This window comes from Actinia tenebrosa, unplaced genomic scaffold, assembly GCF_029948245.1.
Source record: "Actinia tenebrosa isolate PJP-AT-01 unplaced genomic scaffold, QUT_ActTen_1.0 PGA_scaffold0__85_contigs__length_37466705, whole genome shotgun sequence".
Lineage (NCBI taxonomy): Eukaryota > Metazoa > Cnidaria > Anthozoa > Actiniaria > Actiniidae > Actinia > Actinia tenebrosa.
This window is the reverse complement of record NW_028292569.1, coordinates 6,849,007-6,866,938: the sequence shown is the minus strand read 5'-3', so window position 1 is coordinate 6,866,938 and position 17,932 is coordinate 6,849,007. Positions and strand designations below refer to the sequence as shown.

The following is a 17,932-nucleotide window of genomic DNA, read 5'->3' as shown; positions in this document are numbered from 1 at the left end:
ATGACGTCGTATCAAAACGCATGGCCAGATAGATGAGTACTGCTGACTCACGGGCTCAAGTCATCATTACTTTTTTCAAAATATTTAACAATTATTCGCCGAAGACAAAGTTAATATCCGGGAATATTTACCGAGCTGCGAGTCTTCGAGTATTTTTAACACAAGTAAATTTAATAAAGAACGAGAAGAGAGGGTTTTTTTGGTCTTTTCAAATTTTATTTATCTCTGCAAGCGTCACAAATCGACAAATGAGCGTGGGTGTGAGCGAGTTGTATTCACCTGTAGGTGAATTTTATTTATTTTATTTTATTTATTTATCAGCTTTACAATTAGCACTTATTTGAAATAAATCGAGAAAAACACTAGTAGAGGGAAAGAACAATAAAATGATGTAAAAATACTAATCTTTATTGTAATGAAATAGGAAAAAAATTGCGGTAAACTTAATAATAAAGGTTGTTCGATAAACTCAATGAAAGTATATTTTGACAATATATCTTAATTTTTTAAAATAGTTTTTCTTTTATTATTTTTCAGCAAATTTAGATTTGGTTTCACGTCCAGCAGATTCTAATTGAAAAAAAAAAAAAAAAAAAAAAAAAGAAAGAAAATGAAAAAGACCTTCAGTTCTGTCTCTACTGACTGCCCGTCCACTTGACGCAATTAATACCCGCCTGCCCGCCGTTGCCCGCCTGCCTGCCTGCCTTCCCGTCTCTCCCCTTCTGCGGTCCATCCCTCCCCCTAACTATATAGAATGAAATTTCACACCTGGACATCATTTATTTATTCATTAGTATAAGTTCACATCAATCACCATATTCCTTTTCTAGCTTAGTTCATCTTTACTTTTACTTTACTGAACTAAAAAGAACTTTCCAAGACCTCAGCTTCAGCACAACCTTCCATTGCAACATGAGTTCCATCTTGGGTCATAATTGACGGAGCCACAGCAGGCATACTTGTTAATGCCCTTCCAAAGGATCCTTCCAGCACAGCACACGTCAGACCTTGGGTCATAATTGGCCGAGCCACAGCAGGCATACTTGTTAATGCCCTTCCAAAGGATCTTTCCAGCACAACACACGTCAGACCTTGGGTCATAATTGGCCGAGCCACAGCAGGCATACTTGTTAATGCCCTTCCAAAGGATCCTTCCAGCGCAACACACGTCAGACCTTGGGTCATAATTGGCCGAGCCACAGCAGGCATAATTGTTAATGCCCTTCCAAAGGATCCTTCCAGCGCAACACACGTCAGACCTTGGGTCATAATTGGCCGAGCCACAGCAGGCATACTTGTTAATGCCCTTCCAAAGGACCTTTCCTGCGCAGCACACGTCAAACCTTGGGTCGTAGCTAACGCTTCCACATGTAGCACGCCCTCTACGCTCTATATTCAGTTCTAAATAAAAAAACCCGATTTAGTGTTTCTTTTTTAAGACTCAGAAAAGGGTTTTATTGGAAACGCTGTTCAAAATCTTTCTTTCGTTCTCTTCCTTCCGTTCGCCTTCCTTGTTTCTCTTTATTTTCTTTTTTTCAAATTGTTTATTATTATTTGATAAAACGTTGCTTTTGGTCATTCGACCCAAGCTCGGCAATTCAGTGAAACTAGTACTAATGCAAAACTTGTATGCTTTAAAAACTAATATGATAAGAAAAATGACGGTTTACTTTAAAAAAAATTGAAAATATGATACTTAATTGCGTGTACGTGGCCTTTTATCAGTTTGTCATGGAGCTTTTACCTCACATCAAATAGTCAGTAAAAAAATTAAAAAAAATTTAAAAAAAAAAAAAAAAAATCGAATAATAAACAAATTACAAGAGGATGAGAGGTCTAGAAAAATTGTGGGAAACTATATAGGAAGTCCTACTGATGAGTTTGCTTCATAGTAAACAGTGGGCTAGACGCGAAAAGAAATTACGCAGTAGTTTTTTTGGCAGACTTTACCTTCATCATTATCGTGACTTGGATAAGAAAACACCGCTGTCACCAGGAGAGTTACCACGAAAGCCTTCATTATCAGGGAAGCCACTTTTCTTCTCATGCAAATAGGACTTCAAAGTCGTAGGTTATTTAATTTCGTCCTGCTTGTCGAAGCTGTGAATGAGAATAAAGCTCCTTTCTGCTTTACACAATGATTTAGTCTATGCAAATATTGGAGGGTTTTTTATTGTTATTTTGGGAACCTTAAGGTCAAAACGCGTTTGTTCAAGACATATCTTGAACATGGTAATTGCCATTGTGAAAATAGCACTTTATTTGTTATTCTCTTCGCTATTTAATGATTATAAATGATTATTGAACAGTCAGTCTAAGTTTAACAATCAAGATCCTCAAGTCGACCTTAAACATCATATGGTTTGACTCAGGCTCAGTCCTAGGGCCTCTATTATACCTGATTTACACAGCACAGAGTCATTCTGCGTGAGCATGGCGTTTCCTTTCCGACATATATCTAACGTAAATATGTACTAAACCAGTTAGTAATTTTGATTCTTTTTGTAGTGTTAATTTTTCTCTCTCTCTCTTCTCCTTTTCTTTTCATTCTATTTCATAGTTAGTAATTTAATGATAATGGAAAAACTTTATGCCAAAAGTATATTTGTTTATTTGTCTATCTCCCCCCCCCACCCCCCTCGAAATTCGTGAAAGGAACTGAGGCTTAAACGTATTGACCCCTTGCATGTGCCTTATTTGTTTTGTTTTGTACCAGAGTGAAGTTGGTGTCAGGTTTTAGAGTCAGATTTTTGAGTCAGGTTTTCGGATCTACTGTCAGATTTTTTCCGGGGGGCGTCACATCATGTTGAACACAAAGTGCTCTATATTCGAAGAAACGCTTTGATTTACTATAAAACCCACACCAAGCTTTACTCACACGATATTTCTTGAGATTCGTTGTCTTTGGGGATCGAAACACGCACCTCAAAGAAAATAAACAGCGGTTTCAGATTTTTTGAGCTGTTTTATCTACTATCAACGGGCTTCATGCCACAAATACTTCGAGTACCGCTCCCATATATCGAGTTACCGAACCCTTTTATTTCAAAATGTTGACGCACTTTTGCTTAACGAAAAATATCCATGCTTTACGTCGAATAAGCCAAGCCGTAGTTTGATGTCCAAATAAACTATCGATGAAGCAGTACACATAAAAGCATTAAGAAATATCACTTGATGTCTGATTTTTGAGTCAGATTTTTCTGTCACGCCGCGTGAGAGAGTGATCCACAAATTTCTCTTTTCGACCATTATATTTTTCTTGAATTTTGACATCTCCCAACAAGCGTCATTTCTACGGGATCTTCATGAACGCATTTGCAAGTCAAAATCTAGTCTCCCCAAGAAATATCACTTGTTGTCAGATTTTTGAGTCAGATTTTTCTGTCACGCCGCGTGAGAGAGTGATCCACAAAATTCTCTTTTCAACCATTATATTTTTCTTGAATTTTGACATCTCCCAACAAGCGTCATTTCTACGGGATCTTCATGAACGCATTTGCAAGTCAAAATCTAGTCTCCCCAAGAAATATCACTTGTTGTCAGATTTTTGAGTCAGATTTTTCTGTCACGCCGCTTGAAAGAGTGATCAACGAATTTCTCTTTTCGACCATTATATTTTTCTTGAATTTTGACATCTCCCAACAAGCGTCATTTCTACGGGATCTTCATGAACGCATTTGCAAGTCAAAATCTAGTCTCCCCAAGAAATATCACTTGTTGTCAGATTTTTGAGTCAGATTTTTCTGTCACGCCGCTTGAAAGAGTGATCAACAAAATTCTCTTTTCGACCATTATATTTTTCTTGAATTTTGACATCTCCCAACAAGCGTCATTTCTACGGGATCTTCATGAACGCATTTGCAAGTCAAAATCTAGTCTCCCCAAGAAATATCACTTGTTGTCAGATTTTTGAGTCAGATTTTTCTGTCACGCCGCTTGAAAGAGTGATCAACGAATTTCTCTTTTCAACCATTATATTTTTCTTGAATTTTGACATCTCCCAACAAGCGTCATTTCTACGGGATCTTCATGAACGCATTTGCAAGTCAAAATCTAGTCTCCCCAAGAAATATCACTTGTTGTCAGATTTTTGAGTCAGATTTTTCTGTCACGCCGCTTGAAAGAGTGATCAACAAAATTCTCTTTTCGACCATTATATTTTTCTTGAATTTTGACATCTCCCAACAAGCGTCATTTCTACGGGATCTTCATGAACGCATTTGCAAGTCAAAATCTAGTCTCCCCAAGAAATATCACTTGTTGTCAGATTTTTGAGTCAGATTTTTCTGTCACGCCGCTTGAAAGAGTGATCAACAAAATTCTCTTTTCAACCATTATATTTTTCTTGAATTTTGACATCTCCCAACAAACGTCATTTCTACGGGATCTTCATGAACGCATTTGCAAGTCAAAATCTAGTCTCCCCAAGAAATATCACTTGTTGTCAGATTTTTGAGTCAGATTTTTCTGTCACGCCGCTTGAAAGAGTGATCCACAAAATTCTCTTTTCAACCATTATATTTTTCTTGAATTTTGACATCTCCCAACAAGCGTCATTTCTACGGGATCTTCATGAACGCATTTGCAAGTCAAAATCTAGTCTCCCCAAGAAATATCACTTGTTGTCAGATTTTTGAGTCAGATTTTTCTGTCACGCCGCGTGAGAGAGTGATCCACAAAATTCTCTTTTCAACCATTATATTTTTCTTGAATTTTAACATCTCCCAACAAGCGTCATTTCTACGGGATCTTCATGAACGCATTTGCAAGTCAAAATCTAGTCTCCCCAAGAAATATCACTTGTTGTCAGATTTTTTTGAGTCAGATTTTTCTGTCACGCCGCGTGAGAGAGTGATCATGTTACAAAGCAGATTGCACGGCTACAAATTTCTCTTTTCGACCATTATATTTTTCTTAAATGTTGACATCTTCCAACAAGCGTCATTTCTACGGGATCTTCATGAATGCATTTGCAAGTCAAAATCTAGTCTCCCCAAGAAATATCACTTGTCAGATTTTTGAGTCAGATTTTTCTGTCACGCCGCGTGAGAGAGTGATCCACAAAATTCTCTTTTCAACCATTATATTTTTCTTGAATTTTGACATCTCCCAACAAGCGTCATTTCTACGGGATCTTCATGAACGCATTTGCAAGTCAAAATCTAGTCTCCCAAAGAAATATCACTTTTCCACAGCCCTTGGCAGCAATAATTTCTGCGTCGTGGACATCCAAGCATCCCGTACTTCTAAAGATGCCCATCTTGAAGAGCTTTCTTGATCATCCTTCTGAAGTACGGCATGTCTTTCTGTTTAGTTGGGATAAAAAGTTGGTAATATTTTTCATTTTGTACATCCTTTAAAATAGGATCTTTAAGATGTTTTTGGTACATACTTGGTCGAAGTCGATCTTTCTTTCCAGTGCAATGTATTCGGCATACTATAAGAATATTGAATTGCAAGAATTACGGTAATAACACTATATTATTCCTATCAGTTAATCGAGTATTGCTAAGGTCATTTACGGTGTTGCTTTTAATGAAAAGGAATTCACACAGCAGACTGATGCGTTAATGCGTACGTGTACTTAAACCGTGCGTCAGACATTTTCAGTTATTACTATTGATAGAGTATTTCAATGTACTCCTTAATTGAGGTACAAACCTTGCAAAGAAACACTCCACAGTCGTCGCAATTCCTCTGTAAAGGTATGATCTAAAAATGATGCAAAACAGTTTTTTATTATTAGTAATTCGTAATATAATCTCCATTTCCGTTATCACCATTACCAGTTAATTGTCAACGGGTTGATCAAAAGTAAACATTGTGCGAGCTTTTGGACCTACTTACTTCGTTTGGATTTAGAGCAAACCACTCACTAATGTTCAGAGGAGCGTTGTAAGTAGCAACATGAACGTAGCATAAAAGCTCCCTAAAAAGTATTTGTTATTAGATTCCAATAGAAGACTCAATAAGACTGATAATCAACAGATGAAAGAAGAGATGATTGATTGATTGATTGATGGGATTAATTCATAAAAAATTACTAAAGTATAAAAACAACAACAATGGGATTTTGCAGGGGCCGAAAAGGGTGGCTCTTCTTCACTGAAGCCATTTACAATTAAATGAAGAGAAAAATCCCAAAACACGGAGGATAATATACTTCGTTCGTGACGTAATTGAGAGTAGATGATTAGTCAGGCTGTTGTGGGAAAACGCGCTATACTCACATTATTGAGGAAACAAGTGATCTCTTTGGTTGCCCTGTGAGTGAATCCAAGTGAATAACCTTTCTTTCCTTAATTAGAACGACCTGTTGGTTATCAATATAGTTTGTTATCACCGGCTATACCATGATTTCCAATTTTAATCGATAATGAGTGGTGACACTATTTCCTGTTTTGTTTCTTCTTATCGTGGCTTCACATCCGCAGTACTTACCATGAGTGTCCAATGATTTGTCTCATTCACGGGAAACAACACAATATCTTCATCGAACAACAAAAATCTATAGGAAAACAATTCGGTGTTTATGCCAATGTTACACATAACTTGAGAAGTTACATTTCCATTTTTACCGTTTGTGCTGTCTTGTCCAGATTTCTGCAATCACTGCATTTCTATTGCTGCGCCACTTTTGAAGGATATAGCTTTCAATTATCTTTATTCTGCTATTATTTGCCTAATAATAATAATAATAACAATAATAATAATAATAACAACAATAATAATAATAATAATATGATGATGATGATGATGAAGAACATAATGATGATGATTACACATTCCTCTGAGTTGCATGTTTAAGCGATAATCATGATTCAAATAGTCTACGGTACCTAGATAAAAATTTACCTTCTTTGCTTCCCGTTCTATTAGCTTTAAGTAGGCATTCACAACCTGTAAATCATTCACATATGGAGCAAATATCGCTTTCAAAAAACAAATAAAATAGAAACGCAAAGATATATTTTATCTACGATTGTTTCATTACAAAGTGTCTACTTACTCTCTCATTAAGCCATTGTCCATTCTTCAGAGTTTCCAAATCGCTTTCGTCACAAACATCAACAGTATTTTCTATGACCGGATGAGTGGAAGGACGCCGACTCTCCTTAAATTTTTTTAACAAAATTAAATGGGTTATTCTATTATCGTTTATAATAAACGAAAAGTATTGGAAGATTGGTTTTGAACGGATAAAAGGGGGAAAACAATAGAAAAAAATATATAATTCCTTTTTACCTCATCTCCTTTTGTGCTTGGTGACCAGAATTTTTTATCCTGAAAATTTTATGCACCTATTAGCTTCTAAATTATAAATTCACAAGCTGCAATTAAACACTACAAGTTTACCCAAACATGTCTGTTTTATAGTTTTAGTTGTCGGGAAATTAAGAAATAAATGCCACCTTACCTCAACGCAAGAAAAGTTGGCGTCCGTTTCCTCTAGATACAAGTACTGAAGGTAAAATATAGAGATATTTCTATTGCATCAACAGAACGGGATCTCTCTTCACGTCACCAGTAAACAAAGAACTGCTTTTAAAAACTAACCTCTTCGTATTCCTTTTTCTTGTATCTCAGTATATAAACATCTGTCTACACAGTGACATATGAAAAGGCATAAATTTTATTGGTATTTAATGAAATGAAATTTTTAATTTTAATTTTGTCAACGTCAATAGTTTAGCCCCTACCTGTACGCCCTTCGTTTCAAAGTACTCTTCTTTTTTTGTGCGCACGTTATCATCATCATCGAAATGAAGCCATTTACTACCCTGTCTTATGAGAACTGTGTCTAAAAGAGAGAAAAAAGAATTTTTCTTTGCGGGCGCAGCGTTTCCAGGACTTTTTTTTTCCAAACATCATACATATAATTCCACAAGCACAAATGAAACTACCAACATTACTTAAACTTACCAATGGCCTGAATTTGTCGTTGGGCCACGATGGAGCTGAAAAGAAGTAAAAGAGGTATAGGAGCAATAGATAAAGTTCGTTTACAGCAGCAGGATGAATACAATTTCAATTAAATATGCACTGCATGCATGCTTGTAAGTATGTCAGGGTATTGCAGAACTCACCACAGCAGTCTCTAATGAGTATTCGTGTCTATGTTCATGCTCTGGTAACACCTCCACCACACGGTTTGCCATGTTTATATATCTTAAAAAGAAAAAATATGTATGATAGGCCTACATTCATTCAATCTGTTCAAACACTAGTTACGACACTACATTACATTTCAATTGCACGGTACCTTGGTAGAGATACAACTGCACAATTCTTTTGATTCAGTTTGGACCTTCCCAAAATCAAGTACAAGGATTCTGGAGTCGTTAAAAGTTTTGTCGTTTTTCCAGTGGCAGTGTTCCTTGAGCATGTTTCGCATTGCCTGATAAGATACGCAATATACGCTCATTACAGTCTTACAAATCACAACGTTTACATGAGAATTGTTTGTTCTCTTACACTTTATTCTCATCATCCAAAATCTCGTCCTCAAAGTACTGGTCCATGCACTCCTCCAAGCGGCATTCGGACGTATTGGGTAGTGGTAATATGAGAGTGGAATACCGATCAACGATCTTATCCTTCTGAAAGTCAAATCACATCACGTATCGTAGAGCAAAACCTCAAGAACACTGAAATTGCCCATGCCGGCGTATGCTTAACTCCAAAAACATCCGCAAACTCATTTTCAAAACTCACCTGAACAGCACAATCGAGGCAAGTTTGATATACTGAAAGGTATCCCATAAATGACAGCGCAGTTTCTGGTAGCTGTAAAACGTAATAACAAATACACCTTTGATAGACTCAATTCAGTAATATAGCCTTATTGTTTTCAATGACATTGTCGGCATACCTTGGCAAACAGCTCGTTCAGAAGTAAAGTTAAACACTCCTGTGCATCTTGTTGTTCTCCCATGGTAAACTTGGAATCGATTTTTGAAAGGAACATCTGGATAAGGAAAACAACGAGGATACTTTAAAGAAAAACATTCAGTCCAGTCTACACCATAGCCCAATTAAAGACCAGCAGTAGGACTCAAAACAAAAAACAAAACAAAAAAAAAAAAAAAAACCGATTGCAAAGGATGAACAAACAATTTTTAAACTAAACATATTCATCTCTTACCAGAACGTTTTTTGGATCAACACTTTCAATGTGACGCTCGGTTACACATGGACTTCTCAGCTGTCGGAGAGTATCAACCACATCTTTTGCAAGTTGGGTTTGAAAAACGCTCTCCACGATCAAACAATCGCTGTCTGTAGAAGCCGGTGATTTCGATGACTCATTCCTCGAATGTTCTAAGAAGGAAAATCACGTAAAACATAAGAAAGTACCTTTGCACATTTGGTGAAATTGGTAGACGTTAACTACGTGTGACTTAACTTACCTATGATAGAATCTGTGACTGGATCCCTGACTAACATTTGCAGTGTTGCGCTCAAGTAACAAGTACTGCCAAGATTTTTAATTCCTTTTCTATCAGCAATCGCCCTTGAAGGGACAAGCGGAGGCAATTTACAATATATATTTACAATATTTATAATATTTACGTCATTGAAACTGCTTTTGCTTTCCCTTTTCTCATTTGGGAAAACATTTAGTCTTACCTTCTGAAAAGAGCACCCCCCTTCGCATTTTTTGCCGTTGTTTTCCTGAAGTTGTTTTTAAAAGGTACGAATTAGTCGAAGGCCACTTCAGGTTCATTTTCATTTTTTATCAATATTATTATTAATGATACCATTACTTTCCCTTACCTTTTTCTTTATATGGCCTAATTAAAAAAGTTATTTCTGATCTACCTCTGTTTCCTGGTGCGACGCCTTTTCTGCACGCGGGGTGTACATGCATGCCGTGTGGCTGAAGTTGGCGACGTACTGCTGCAATTGCGAAACGGGCAAACGATCAAAAGTTGCAAATTCGACTAAGTAAGGTGTCCCATTGTCGTAATAAAATAAAAATAATGCAATGCCCTACCTTTTCTGTTCGTCATTGGCGACATTGATTTCAGTTGCCGTAGGGGAAGGTGATCTGCTTCTCCTTTAAGGAAAAAATAGGAATTAAAATTTATTTTATGTACGGATATATTGATACGATATATTAGAGGTTTGCGGAACTTTTCCAACGGAAAGCTGCATAACTGATAAAGTGAAAATATTTCATAAACAGTACCCATTCTGTTCGTCACCAGCGACATTGATCGGTGTAGTTGGTTCAGGGGAAGGTGATCTGCTACTCCTTTAAGGACAGAAGGAATCAAAAATTTAGCTCATACAGCGGAGATGGATATATTGATACAATAAATAAGGAGTTTGTGGAACTTCTCCCAAAACGCTGTATAAAGTGATAACATTTCATGAAAAGTACCCTTTCTGTTCGTCACCGGCGACATTGGTTTTATTTGTCTTAGGGGAAGGTGATCTGCATCTTCTGTAATAAAAAAGCAAATATTTAAAAAAATAAAAAAATAAAAAATGCACAAAGTGATGGGAAAATACCTTTTCTTCTTCAACACGTTGGGCGTTCCTTTTGGTGAAGCTGATCTACTGATGTAGCGATAACAAATAAATAGCGTTTTGGAGTGTTGTGGCCTTTAATGAGTGGTTGCTCAAGAATCTAGTTTAACAACATACCTTCTTATTTGCTTCTTTCTTTCCTTTGCAGTTGTTTTCGTCGAAAGGTTTATACTTATGGTGAAAAAAATATTTTCAGTTGAACATGGAAGAAACATGATTGTATAAGCCCCTTTACGGTTTAAGAGTCGTCTCCAGTGCGCATGCCATTTTATCCCGAATTTCTCACCTTCTTTTGCTAAATCAAGAACAAAAAGGTTGAAACAAACGAAGGTGAGAAAATTGGGATTAAATAGCATGCACACTTAAGACGATTCTTAAACCGTAAAGCGGCTTATAGGAATTGCTTACATTCTGAATCATACCGTTCATTATGTTAAATTAGTATAGAGTGATAAAAAACAAGATGCGAGGAATAAAGAAATGACATCGCTCTTTTTACCTTTCATCTTCCAGTGTTTGGGGAAGTCCCTTCTGGGGTGGTCGCTGGAAACGCCCCACCTTGTTTACGTTGTTTGTGCGTTTCCGCTTCCCCCACTTTTCCTCGACAAGGTTGTGCAGAACATCGTTAGGCTTTGCAAAAGAAAACGAAATTTATTTCAAATAGCAATGTAGATTGGAATTTCCTTTTAACATTTTGTGTGTTCGAATTCTTCATGCTCTACCTGTTTGTCGTCGTCTATTGCAGGGTCGTTGAGTGCCCTAGACACTCTCTTTTTCTGACTCCTAGACAGATGTTCCTGAAGATGAAAGAAAGCCAAAATTGAAGGACATTATGTGGAGAAGCCAAAACTATTGAAAACTTTTTATCTTACCTTTTCGTTGGAAGATGTTAAATACGACTCCGTGAATAATCGTTGACGCCCAAGAATATGACTGTATTGCTGCATTACAAACACATCTGGGCGGAAGTGCGACTTCCTTAAGAAGTCATCCACTTTGACGAGTTTGAACCAGTTTTCACAAACAGCATTTGTAGACCTTGAAGATTTTGACATCACCTACAAAGATGCAAATGGCATAAATATCAACTAACGAGCTATTCCCTATGTTCTCGATTTCATTACTTTGTGGCCTTAGAAAATTTTATCGTATTTATAGCGTTTGATAGAAGGGAAGCGATTTTATTACGACCATTGTTGTTATTGTTGTTGTTGTTATTTTTGTTATGTCGAAAAACTTGTACCTCACAATAACTAGTTTTCTTTCCTTCCTTTGTCACACACTGATCTTTGCTGTGTTCAATTCCTGCAATAAAAGCGCAATAGTGAGTTTCTGCGACGAAAATTGCAACCACCGTTATCATTAGCTTCATATGGTCCCAGTACCACAAACAAATAAGTAGCATAGGCGCGGCAGACCAAGCTCGATAGCGTCTTGTCTGTCTTGTGTGTTCTTCAATGGTCTTTCACTAGCTTTTTTAAATTTTCACGCGGTTATACAGTGCCCATACACATTTGCACATTAGTTAATGAAGAAATAATGGTCAGGCTCTTCAGGGCGGCATTATTACTCCTTACTTTTGGAATGGACATCAGCGCTGTGCCGTTAAACTTCATGGAAATATATGTAATGATGATAGATCATTAATATCACCCTGGAACACAAACACACCTTTCATTAATCCGGACCAAAGGGGAAGAGTTGGGATTCGGTGTTTCAGTATGACGTCCATCACCTCCGGTGCATGAAATCGATTCTTTTTATCTGTGGTTTTTGCATGTAATTCTATTACGACTTTCTGTTTGGTCAGCAAATCATGGAAATGCTTTTTGAAAGGACTGCCTGGTGACTCAAAATTAAACTGCTCTTCATCTGAGGAAGCTGAATCTTCGTTCTTAGGGGGGTCATCTTCATGTGCAGGGGATAGCAATTTTTCTAAGGCAGTATCCTTCAAACATCCTGTATCTGCTTGCGGACAACCTTGTTGAGACAATCTGTGGTGTAGCCATTGATAAGCAGATACAGCGAATTTGCTGGCAGTGGGGCTGGTCAGTACACTGTTGAGGTTGGTAATAATTCCTTCGGCTTCATCCAGGTTAGAAGAATTCACAAGCAAAGCAAAGCAATGCATGGAGAAGACAAACACGTCGTTGGAACATCTTTATTGACATAGGGTAAATAAATTGAGTGAGTAAATTGATAACACTGTACACGAGGGACAACATTATAATCGTAACTGAAATAGTCCTGTAAGGAACTTAAGTTACACAACAGCAACTTACACCTCATCTACAAGAAAGTCGTTTTAACAAAATAAGAAATAGGAAAAAAAGTATGATTCTCTTCATGAAGAGAATATCTATCTTACCCACTATAGCACCAAGGCAATATGAAAAATAACACACGGGGTTTAATTTTTTGGTGGAAGTAGCGTTATGAATGATGAGTGCTTAAATTAAAGCAATGGGATACGCACTTCATAAGGAGGGGTTAAAATGTATTTGAGACCATCAATGCACCGCGAACAAAAAATATTTAAAAATCTCAGCTGGTTACTTACAGTTTCTTAAACTTAATGCCAATGTCATGCATCACGTGGCTTGTACAAGCATGAGGGTTCATCTTGGAGGAATCCCCGGCCTTCGGCTGCTTGATTGAAATCCGCCAAGCTCGCAGTAGAAAGTCCCTCATGGTTTCTCCGTTTATTACCCAAAGTGAGGTCAATATAAAAGTTAAACTTAAATCACTTTCAAAGCGTAGTGGCACTTTCAACTGACGATAGCCAAATACAACTTTCTCGGCATAACGGAAAAGGGAAAGGAAATGGGTAACATTGGGCACATTGTGGCTATTAGTTATCATTTCGGCTACCGCCAGCGGTGGTTGCCCAGCAGTGGGATGTGGAAGAACGATGGCATAGTAATAGACATTTCCCTCGCCCACACATTTCTTCACCAACGACCCAGTGGCATCCCAGTGAATGGTAGTAGTAGATGCAAGGTCGTGCCACAGACGAACTCCGGCCTCCGTCCACAACATTATTGTGAAGGGGTCAAGAGAAACATACTGGACATATCCCAAGATCTTCCTCCCTTTAGCATGGTTGGTACCGATTGCTTCTGCTTTAGTAACATCTTGCTGGCGCAGAGTTTGCTTGAGTCGCAAAAGGCTAGTTATTAGGTCTCTGTCGATTTCGTGTTTGGTTTTTGCCTCTGCGGATATTTTGCGCAAAACACCAATCGAACCAACGCCGTCCCTATTTCCAGAACCAAAGACTTGAGGCTCTAAGTTAGCTAGGTGTTGGTGGTAGAAACGGGATGGCGTATTCGCTTCAAGTTCCGTCTTAAGCTGTTCCCTTCTTGGAGCTCTGATATACCGAGAACAGGGACGAGTTGTTGGGTGTTTTAACACTCCCTGGTTAGGAAACATTAACAATCTTGGCTACCTCGTTTTCTGGTGTTATTACTAATGCCACAGAAACCGTGCACTCCTTTTGCTTGCAGGTTGCAAAGCATTTTAAAAAGGGTGCATTTTGTTTTTGTGAATTCTCGACTTTCAACCTATTATACTTGAAGCGGAAAGAACAAAATGGGTTCGATTCCTTGATCTTTTTAGAAAAAAGGTCCGCCCAAGAGCCAGTAAGACGGCGACCACCAGAAGGAAGATCTTTAGGTGTTATAGACAGCCATTCCGAAGGGGAAAGGGCAAAAGTTGCCCTATCGGGTAGGGTTTCTACAAACAAACCACTATCTTCTACGTCCGTTGATCCCAAAACCGAAAGAGTGGCAGTACTGATGGAAGCCTGTAAACGTGAAGAGATCATATAAGAAGTTGAATATGTGCATGGGATACTTTATGTTTTAGAATCTAACCTTTTTATTTGTCTTACATAAGCTAGGCGATGGTAATACTAGACCCAACTTATCTTTCGTGTTGTCTGTTTCCTACAAAATTTTCAGATATTCATATATTATTAAATGGAAAAACTTAATTGCGCAGTCACTGACTGTAACCTCACCTTATTCCATAAAGATTTAGCATACCTCTGAGTAGCAGCTTGTCGCCGAAGAGATGGGAGACATATGAAATCCCTCGAACAAATTGCTGTCCTCTTCCTCTTCAAATAGATCCTATAAAATTGATTATACGCTCACGTGAGGTCGATATGTTTGCTTGTTTTTTATTTTTTATTTTTTTGCAAATGAAAGAAAAAGGTTAGAGGGCGTGGTGTGAGTTAATGATTAAATTTCGAAGAGAGAGCATGAATATTACAACGTTATTTCAGAAAACATAATGAAAAGAATCCTTGTTATATGCCACTTACCCCACAAAAAGTGCTCTCAGTAGAGGATACGGGAGACATATGAAAGTCTGCAAACAAGTAAGGGGTCTTCCCCTGACAATATAATGTAATCATTTAATTAATGTCATGGTAGGCATGCAGAAACTTTTTGAACAGGAGCTTTTTTTGCTCTCACTAAGCTTGTCTCATAAAAGATATCACTGTGATTACATTTACTTTATTTAACGTCTATTTTTTCGGCATACGCTTTCGATATAGTAAATGAATTGAGGATAAGAACTAATCTAAATGCATAAAAAAACAATGGAAATTGAAAGCAAGCAATGCATGATTTATATCACTGCATAATAATGAATTAAATAGATTTTAGACCAAAGGCGTAGCCGCTTGTCCAGTCTGGACATTTGTTTTACAGAAGTCTCGCACAAACTAGAATTGCAAGGGCATTTCTAGAAGGCATGTCTAACCTTATGTGCAGTACACGCAGATGGAGAAAAAGGAGATACCGCAAGGCTGTCTGTGGAAGAAAAACTGGACTTCCTTTTCTATGGGAGAGAGAGAGAGAGAGAGAGAGAGAGAGAAAATGATATCATTTCATGGAATATGTCTTGGGACGTTGATCTTCTGAACTGACAGATGAAGCTAGCGATAGAAAAGGAAAGAAAAGATCCTTTCATCCTCCCTCCTCCCTCCCTTCCTCTTTCGTTCATTCGTTCATTTGTTCGTTCGTTCGTTCCTTTCTTCCCTCGCTCATTCCAACCCCATACTTCCTTTATTCCATGTGGTGGATGTTTTGTGATACTGACCTGTGACGAAACGCTTTCGGTACACGAAATGGGGGACAAATTTGGAGTCTCAGTTGTCGTGTCCTAATGTAAATTGAAACAGGTTTTAATACCCATCAAATAAAAGCTGTCAAATATGTCTAATAAAAACTAACGAGAAGAAAATATACAATCAAATATAATACCATAACAATAAATAACGGCAACAATAACAATGAAACTGATGTGATAATGGTGATGATGATGATTTTTTACTCGCAGTCCTAATGCAAGACATTTTTGTATGCAAATGGTGTAAAAAACGTTAATGCAATTGTTTTGACAAACGCTGTTTTTAAATAGGGGAACAAACACACACACACATATATATATATATATACATATAAACTTAAACGTTCAATATACATACATTAGACGGAAGTATTTCAGATTTTGGAATGGGAACCATTATGACGGATGGGCGGGAAGAGGTATGTAAATTACTAGATGGTCGATGACGAGGGTTCAAGTTTGCTTCATGCCATGTTGGAAAAAGTGACGCATCATCACTAATAATCGTGTCCGCATCGCTATAATCGCTTTCTTGGAGTGATAATGTGTGGAAGTCGATGTTGTCTTCCACCGTTAGCGGCTCTGCTCTGGCCCATCCCCCACCGCACTGGAGTTCTTGCAATCTGGGGACGGGGAGGGGTAGGGAAATGTTCGATTCCCTCTGCCAACGTACTTTCCCAATAGCATGAACTATCGTGTCTCTGCATAAGGTTTCCAAAGACACTGGTTCTGAAGAATACACAAGAAGCAATGGTATTTGCTTTCATTAAACAAACAACATAACTAAGCATTGGATAAGAGAAGTGGAAGTGACAATTGAAAACAAGACTTACCATTGCAATCGGCAAACCATCCTTGAGATGTTTCGTATCCCGGATGCCAGACCGGCTTCAGTACCAATGACGTGAAATTGGTTCGAGAAAATTGGTGTACGAGTTCATCGGCAAGAGGATTGGATGGTCCCAGCAATTCATCCACAATGTTGGGTTCAAATCTGATCGAAATTCTTACTAGCGGGGAAATATCTCCAGTCGCTAGATCCAGAGGATCAAGAACAATATCTTGCCCGCACAATCGAATCCTCACCCTACTGTCACGTAAAAGTGCTGTCGCCAGCGAATCATTTACGTGAAGCAGTAGGTCTTGCATAATAAAGAATGCACAACATGAAAAGTACTGTTACTTTTAAATCGTTTGGGGGCGTTGGGCTTTGGGGACGCTGTAATTGTATATGTACCCGTTCTGAATATTTAGTTATCAGTTTTTCGCATTGTTCTTTTCATCAATTAGTAGTGTGTTTGTCGGTTGTACAGTCCAAGCCTGCCAATCCGAGACTACCCTCACTTTGATACCCCTACACCGCTCTGATTTTCGTGAATGCATTGTTTATTTTAAAAGTGTTTCTACATTTGATGTCACGAAAGATACTTCAGCGATCATTATCAACTTCCCACGATTAGTGTTTAGCATTCAGCTACATAGCAACAATCTAACCGATATGATGGTAGGGTCTTTAACGGCTTCATCAATCTGTTTGAATGTGTATCATGAGTACAAAAAAAAAGGCTGAAGTATAAAAACCAGGTTACGCAGTGAATAGAGTCTTACTGCATGCATTGTAAAAAAACGACTGGGAAGAAAGGATTTTGTTTGATTCCGTTAATGCAAGACAATACTGCCATATTTGATTAAACAAATATTGGGGTGACAGCGAAACATCCTCCTTTTTCGTGAAGGCTTCGTTAAATCCTTGTTACTTAACGACGTTTATATTACTACCGGAAAAAGATTAACAGTGACCTCCTAGACCATCTTATCAATAAGATTCTGTTTGAGTGATAAATGGGTGATAATTGGAAATGTTATTAGAAGTAGTTATCACATTGCTTATCTTGGCGTGAAAACCGCACGCCTTCTTTTGTGTGTTCAGATCATTGAGCTAACTAAACCCTACAATCACGTATTGTAATCTGCTTTGTAACATGATCACTCTCTCACGCGGCGTGACAGAAAAATCTGACTCAAAAAAATCTGACAACAAGTGATATTTCTTGGGGAGACTAGATTTTGACTTGCAAATGCGTTCATGAAGATCCCGTAGAAATGACGCTTGTTGGGAGATGTCAAAATTCAAGAAAAATATAATGGTTGAAAAGAGAATTTTGTGGATCACTCTCTCACGCGGCGTGACAGAAAAATCTGACTCAAAAAAATCTGACAACAAGTGATATTTCTTGGGGAGACTAGATTTTGA

General features: G+C 37.8%; 4 protein-coding genes and 1 long non-coding RNA gene across 5 annotated transcripts; all 5 read right to left on the bottom strand.

Moving 5' to 3' along the window:
* Window positions 1–760: 760 nt before the first annotated feature.
* On the bottom strand, window positions 761–2,166 carry LOC116308923 (uncharacterized). The gene is made up of 2 exons (XM_031719446.2): window positions 1,951–2,166; window positions 761–1,401 (listed from the first exon to the last, which is right to left on the bottom strand). Exons 1-2 carry the CDS (start codon window positions 2,045–2,047, stop codon window positions 890–892), a joined length of 609 nt encoding a protein of 202 aa, XP_031575306.1. The 5' UTR covers window positions 2,048–2,166; the 3' UTR covers window positions 761–889.
* An 856-nt stretch (window positions 2,167–3,022) lies between these two features.
* LOC116308743 (uncharacterized) lies at window positions 3,023–8,766 on the bottom strand. The gene is made up of 17 exons (XM_089026068.1): window positions 8,719–8,766; window positions 8,479–8,603; window positions 8,267–8,401; window positions 7,927–7,961; window positions 7,704–7,804; window positions 7,561–7,605; window positions 7,421–7,465; window positions 7,249–7,287; window positions 7,013–7,117; window positions 6,859–6,903; window positions 6,582–6,685; window positions 6,445–6,511; window positions 6,234–6,316; window positions 5,851–5,932; window positions 5,665–5,715; window positions 5,396–5,440; window positions 3,023–5,309 (listed from the first exon to the last, which is right to left on the bottom strand). Exons 1-17 carry the CDS (start codon window positions 8,764–8,766, stop codon window positions 5,250–5,252), a joined length of 1,215 nt encoding a protein of 404 aa, XP_088882194.1. The 3' UTR covers window positions 3,023–5,249.
* An 88-nt stretch (window positions 8,767–8,854) lies between these two features.
* Window positions 8,855–9,531, bottom strand: LOC148913365 (uncharacterized). The gene is made up of 3 exons (XM_089026067.1): window positions 9,414–9,531; window positions 9,149–9,324; window positions 8,855–8,971 (listed from the first exon to the last, which is right to left on the bottom strand). The coding sequence occupies exons 1-3, from the start codon at window positions 9,448–9,450 to the stop codon at window positions 8,855–8,857; spliced, it is 330 nt and encodes a 109-aa protein (XP_088882193.1). The 5' UTR covers window positions 9,451–9,531.
* Window positions 9,532–9,592: 61 nt separating this feature from the next.
* LOC116308859 (uncharacterized) lies at window positions 9,593–10,449 on the bottom strand. Its single transcript, XM_031719366.2, has 5 exons — window positions 10,391–10,449; window positions 10,196–10,261; window positions 10,001–10,063; window positions 9,826–9,903; window positions 9,593–9,678 (listed from the first exon to the last, which is right to left on the bottom strand). The coding sequence occupies exons 1-5, from the start codon at window positions 10,413–10,415 to the stop codon at window positions 9,608–9,610; spliced, it is 303 nt and encodes a 100-aa protein (XP_031575226.2). The 5' UTR covers window positions 10,416–10,449; the 3' UTR covers window positions 9,593–9,607.
* A 4,875-nt stretch (window positions 10,450–15,324) lies between these two features.
* LOC148913364 (uncharacterized) lies at window positions 15,325–16,270 on the bottom strand. Its single transcript, XR_016120575.1, has 3 exons — window positions 16,037–16,270; window positions 15,649–15,711; window positions 15,325–15,387 (listed from the first exon to the last, which is right to left on the bottom strand). It is a non-coding gene; the product is annotated as an uncharacterized LOC148913364 (long non-coding RNA).
* Between the last annotated feature and the right edge of the window lie 1,662 nt (window positions 16,271–17,932).

Bases quoted from the DNA above. Each gene is read 5' to 3' on its own strand.
- LOC116308923 (XM_031719446.2), bottom strand. From the start codon at position 2,047: ATGAGAAGAAAAGTGGCTTCCCTGATAATGAAGGCTTTCGTGGTAACT. The intron at 1,402-1,950 runs GTAAAGTCTGCC...TTTTTTATTTAG, and splicing joins AAGTCACGATAATGATGAAG to AACTGAATATAGAGCGTAGA.
- LOC116308743 (XM_089026068.1), bottom strand. From the start codon at position 8,766: ATGGGATACCTTTCAGTATATCAAACTTGCCTCGATTGTGCTGTTCAG. The intron at 7,962-8,266 runs GTACCGTGCAAT...ACTTCTTTTCAG, and splicing joins GCAGTTGTATCTCTACCAAG to CTCCATCGTGGCCCAACGAC. The intron at 5,716-5,850 runs GTAAGTAGGTCC...CATCATTTTTAG, and splicing joins TTGCTCTAAATCCAAACGAA to ATCATACCTTTACAGAGGAA.
- LOC148913365 (XM_089026067.1), bottom strand. From the start codon at position 9,450: ATGTTAGTCAGGGATCCAGTCACAGATTCTATCATAG. The intron at 9,325-9,413 runs GTAAGTTAAGTC...TTTCCTTCTTAG, and splicing joins AGTCACAGATTCTATCATAG to AACATTCGAGGAATGAGTCA. The intron at 8,972-9,148 runs GTAAGAGATGAA...TTCCTTATCCAG, and splicing joins TTGATCCAAAAAACGTTCTG to ATGTTCCTTTCAAAAATCGA.
- LOC116308859 (XM_031719366.2), bottom strand. From the start codon at position 10,415: ATGTCGCCGGTGACGAACAGAAAGG. The intron at 10,262-10,390 runs GTACTTTTCATG...CTGTCCTTAAAG, and splicing joins GCCGGTGACGAACAGAAAGG to GAGTAGCAGATCACCTTCCC. The intron at 9,904-10,000 runs GTAGGGCATTGC...TCGCAATTGCAG, and splicing joins GCCAATGACGAACAGAAAAG to CAGTACGTCGCCAACTTCAG.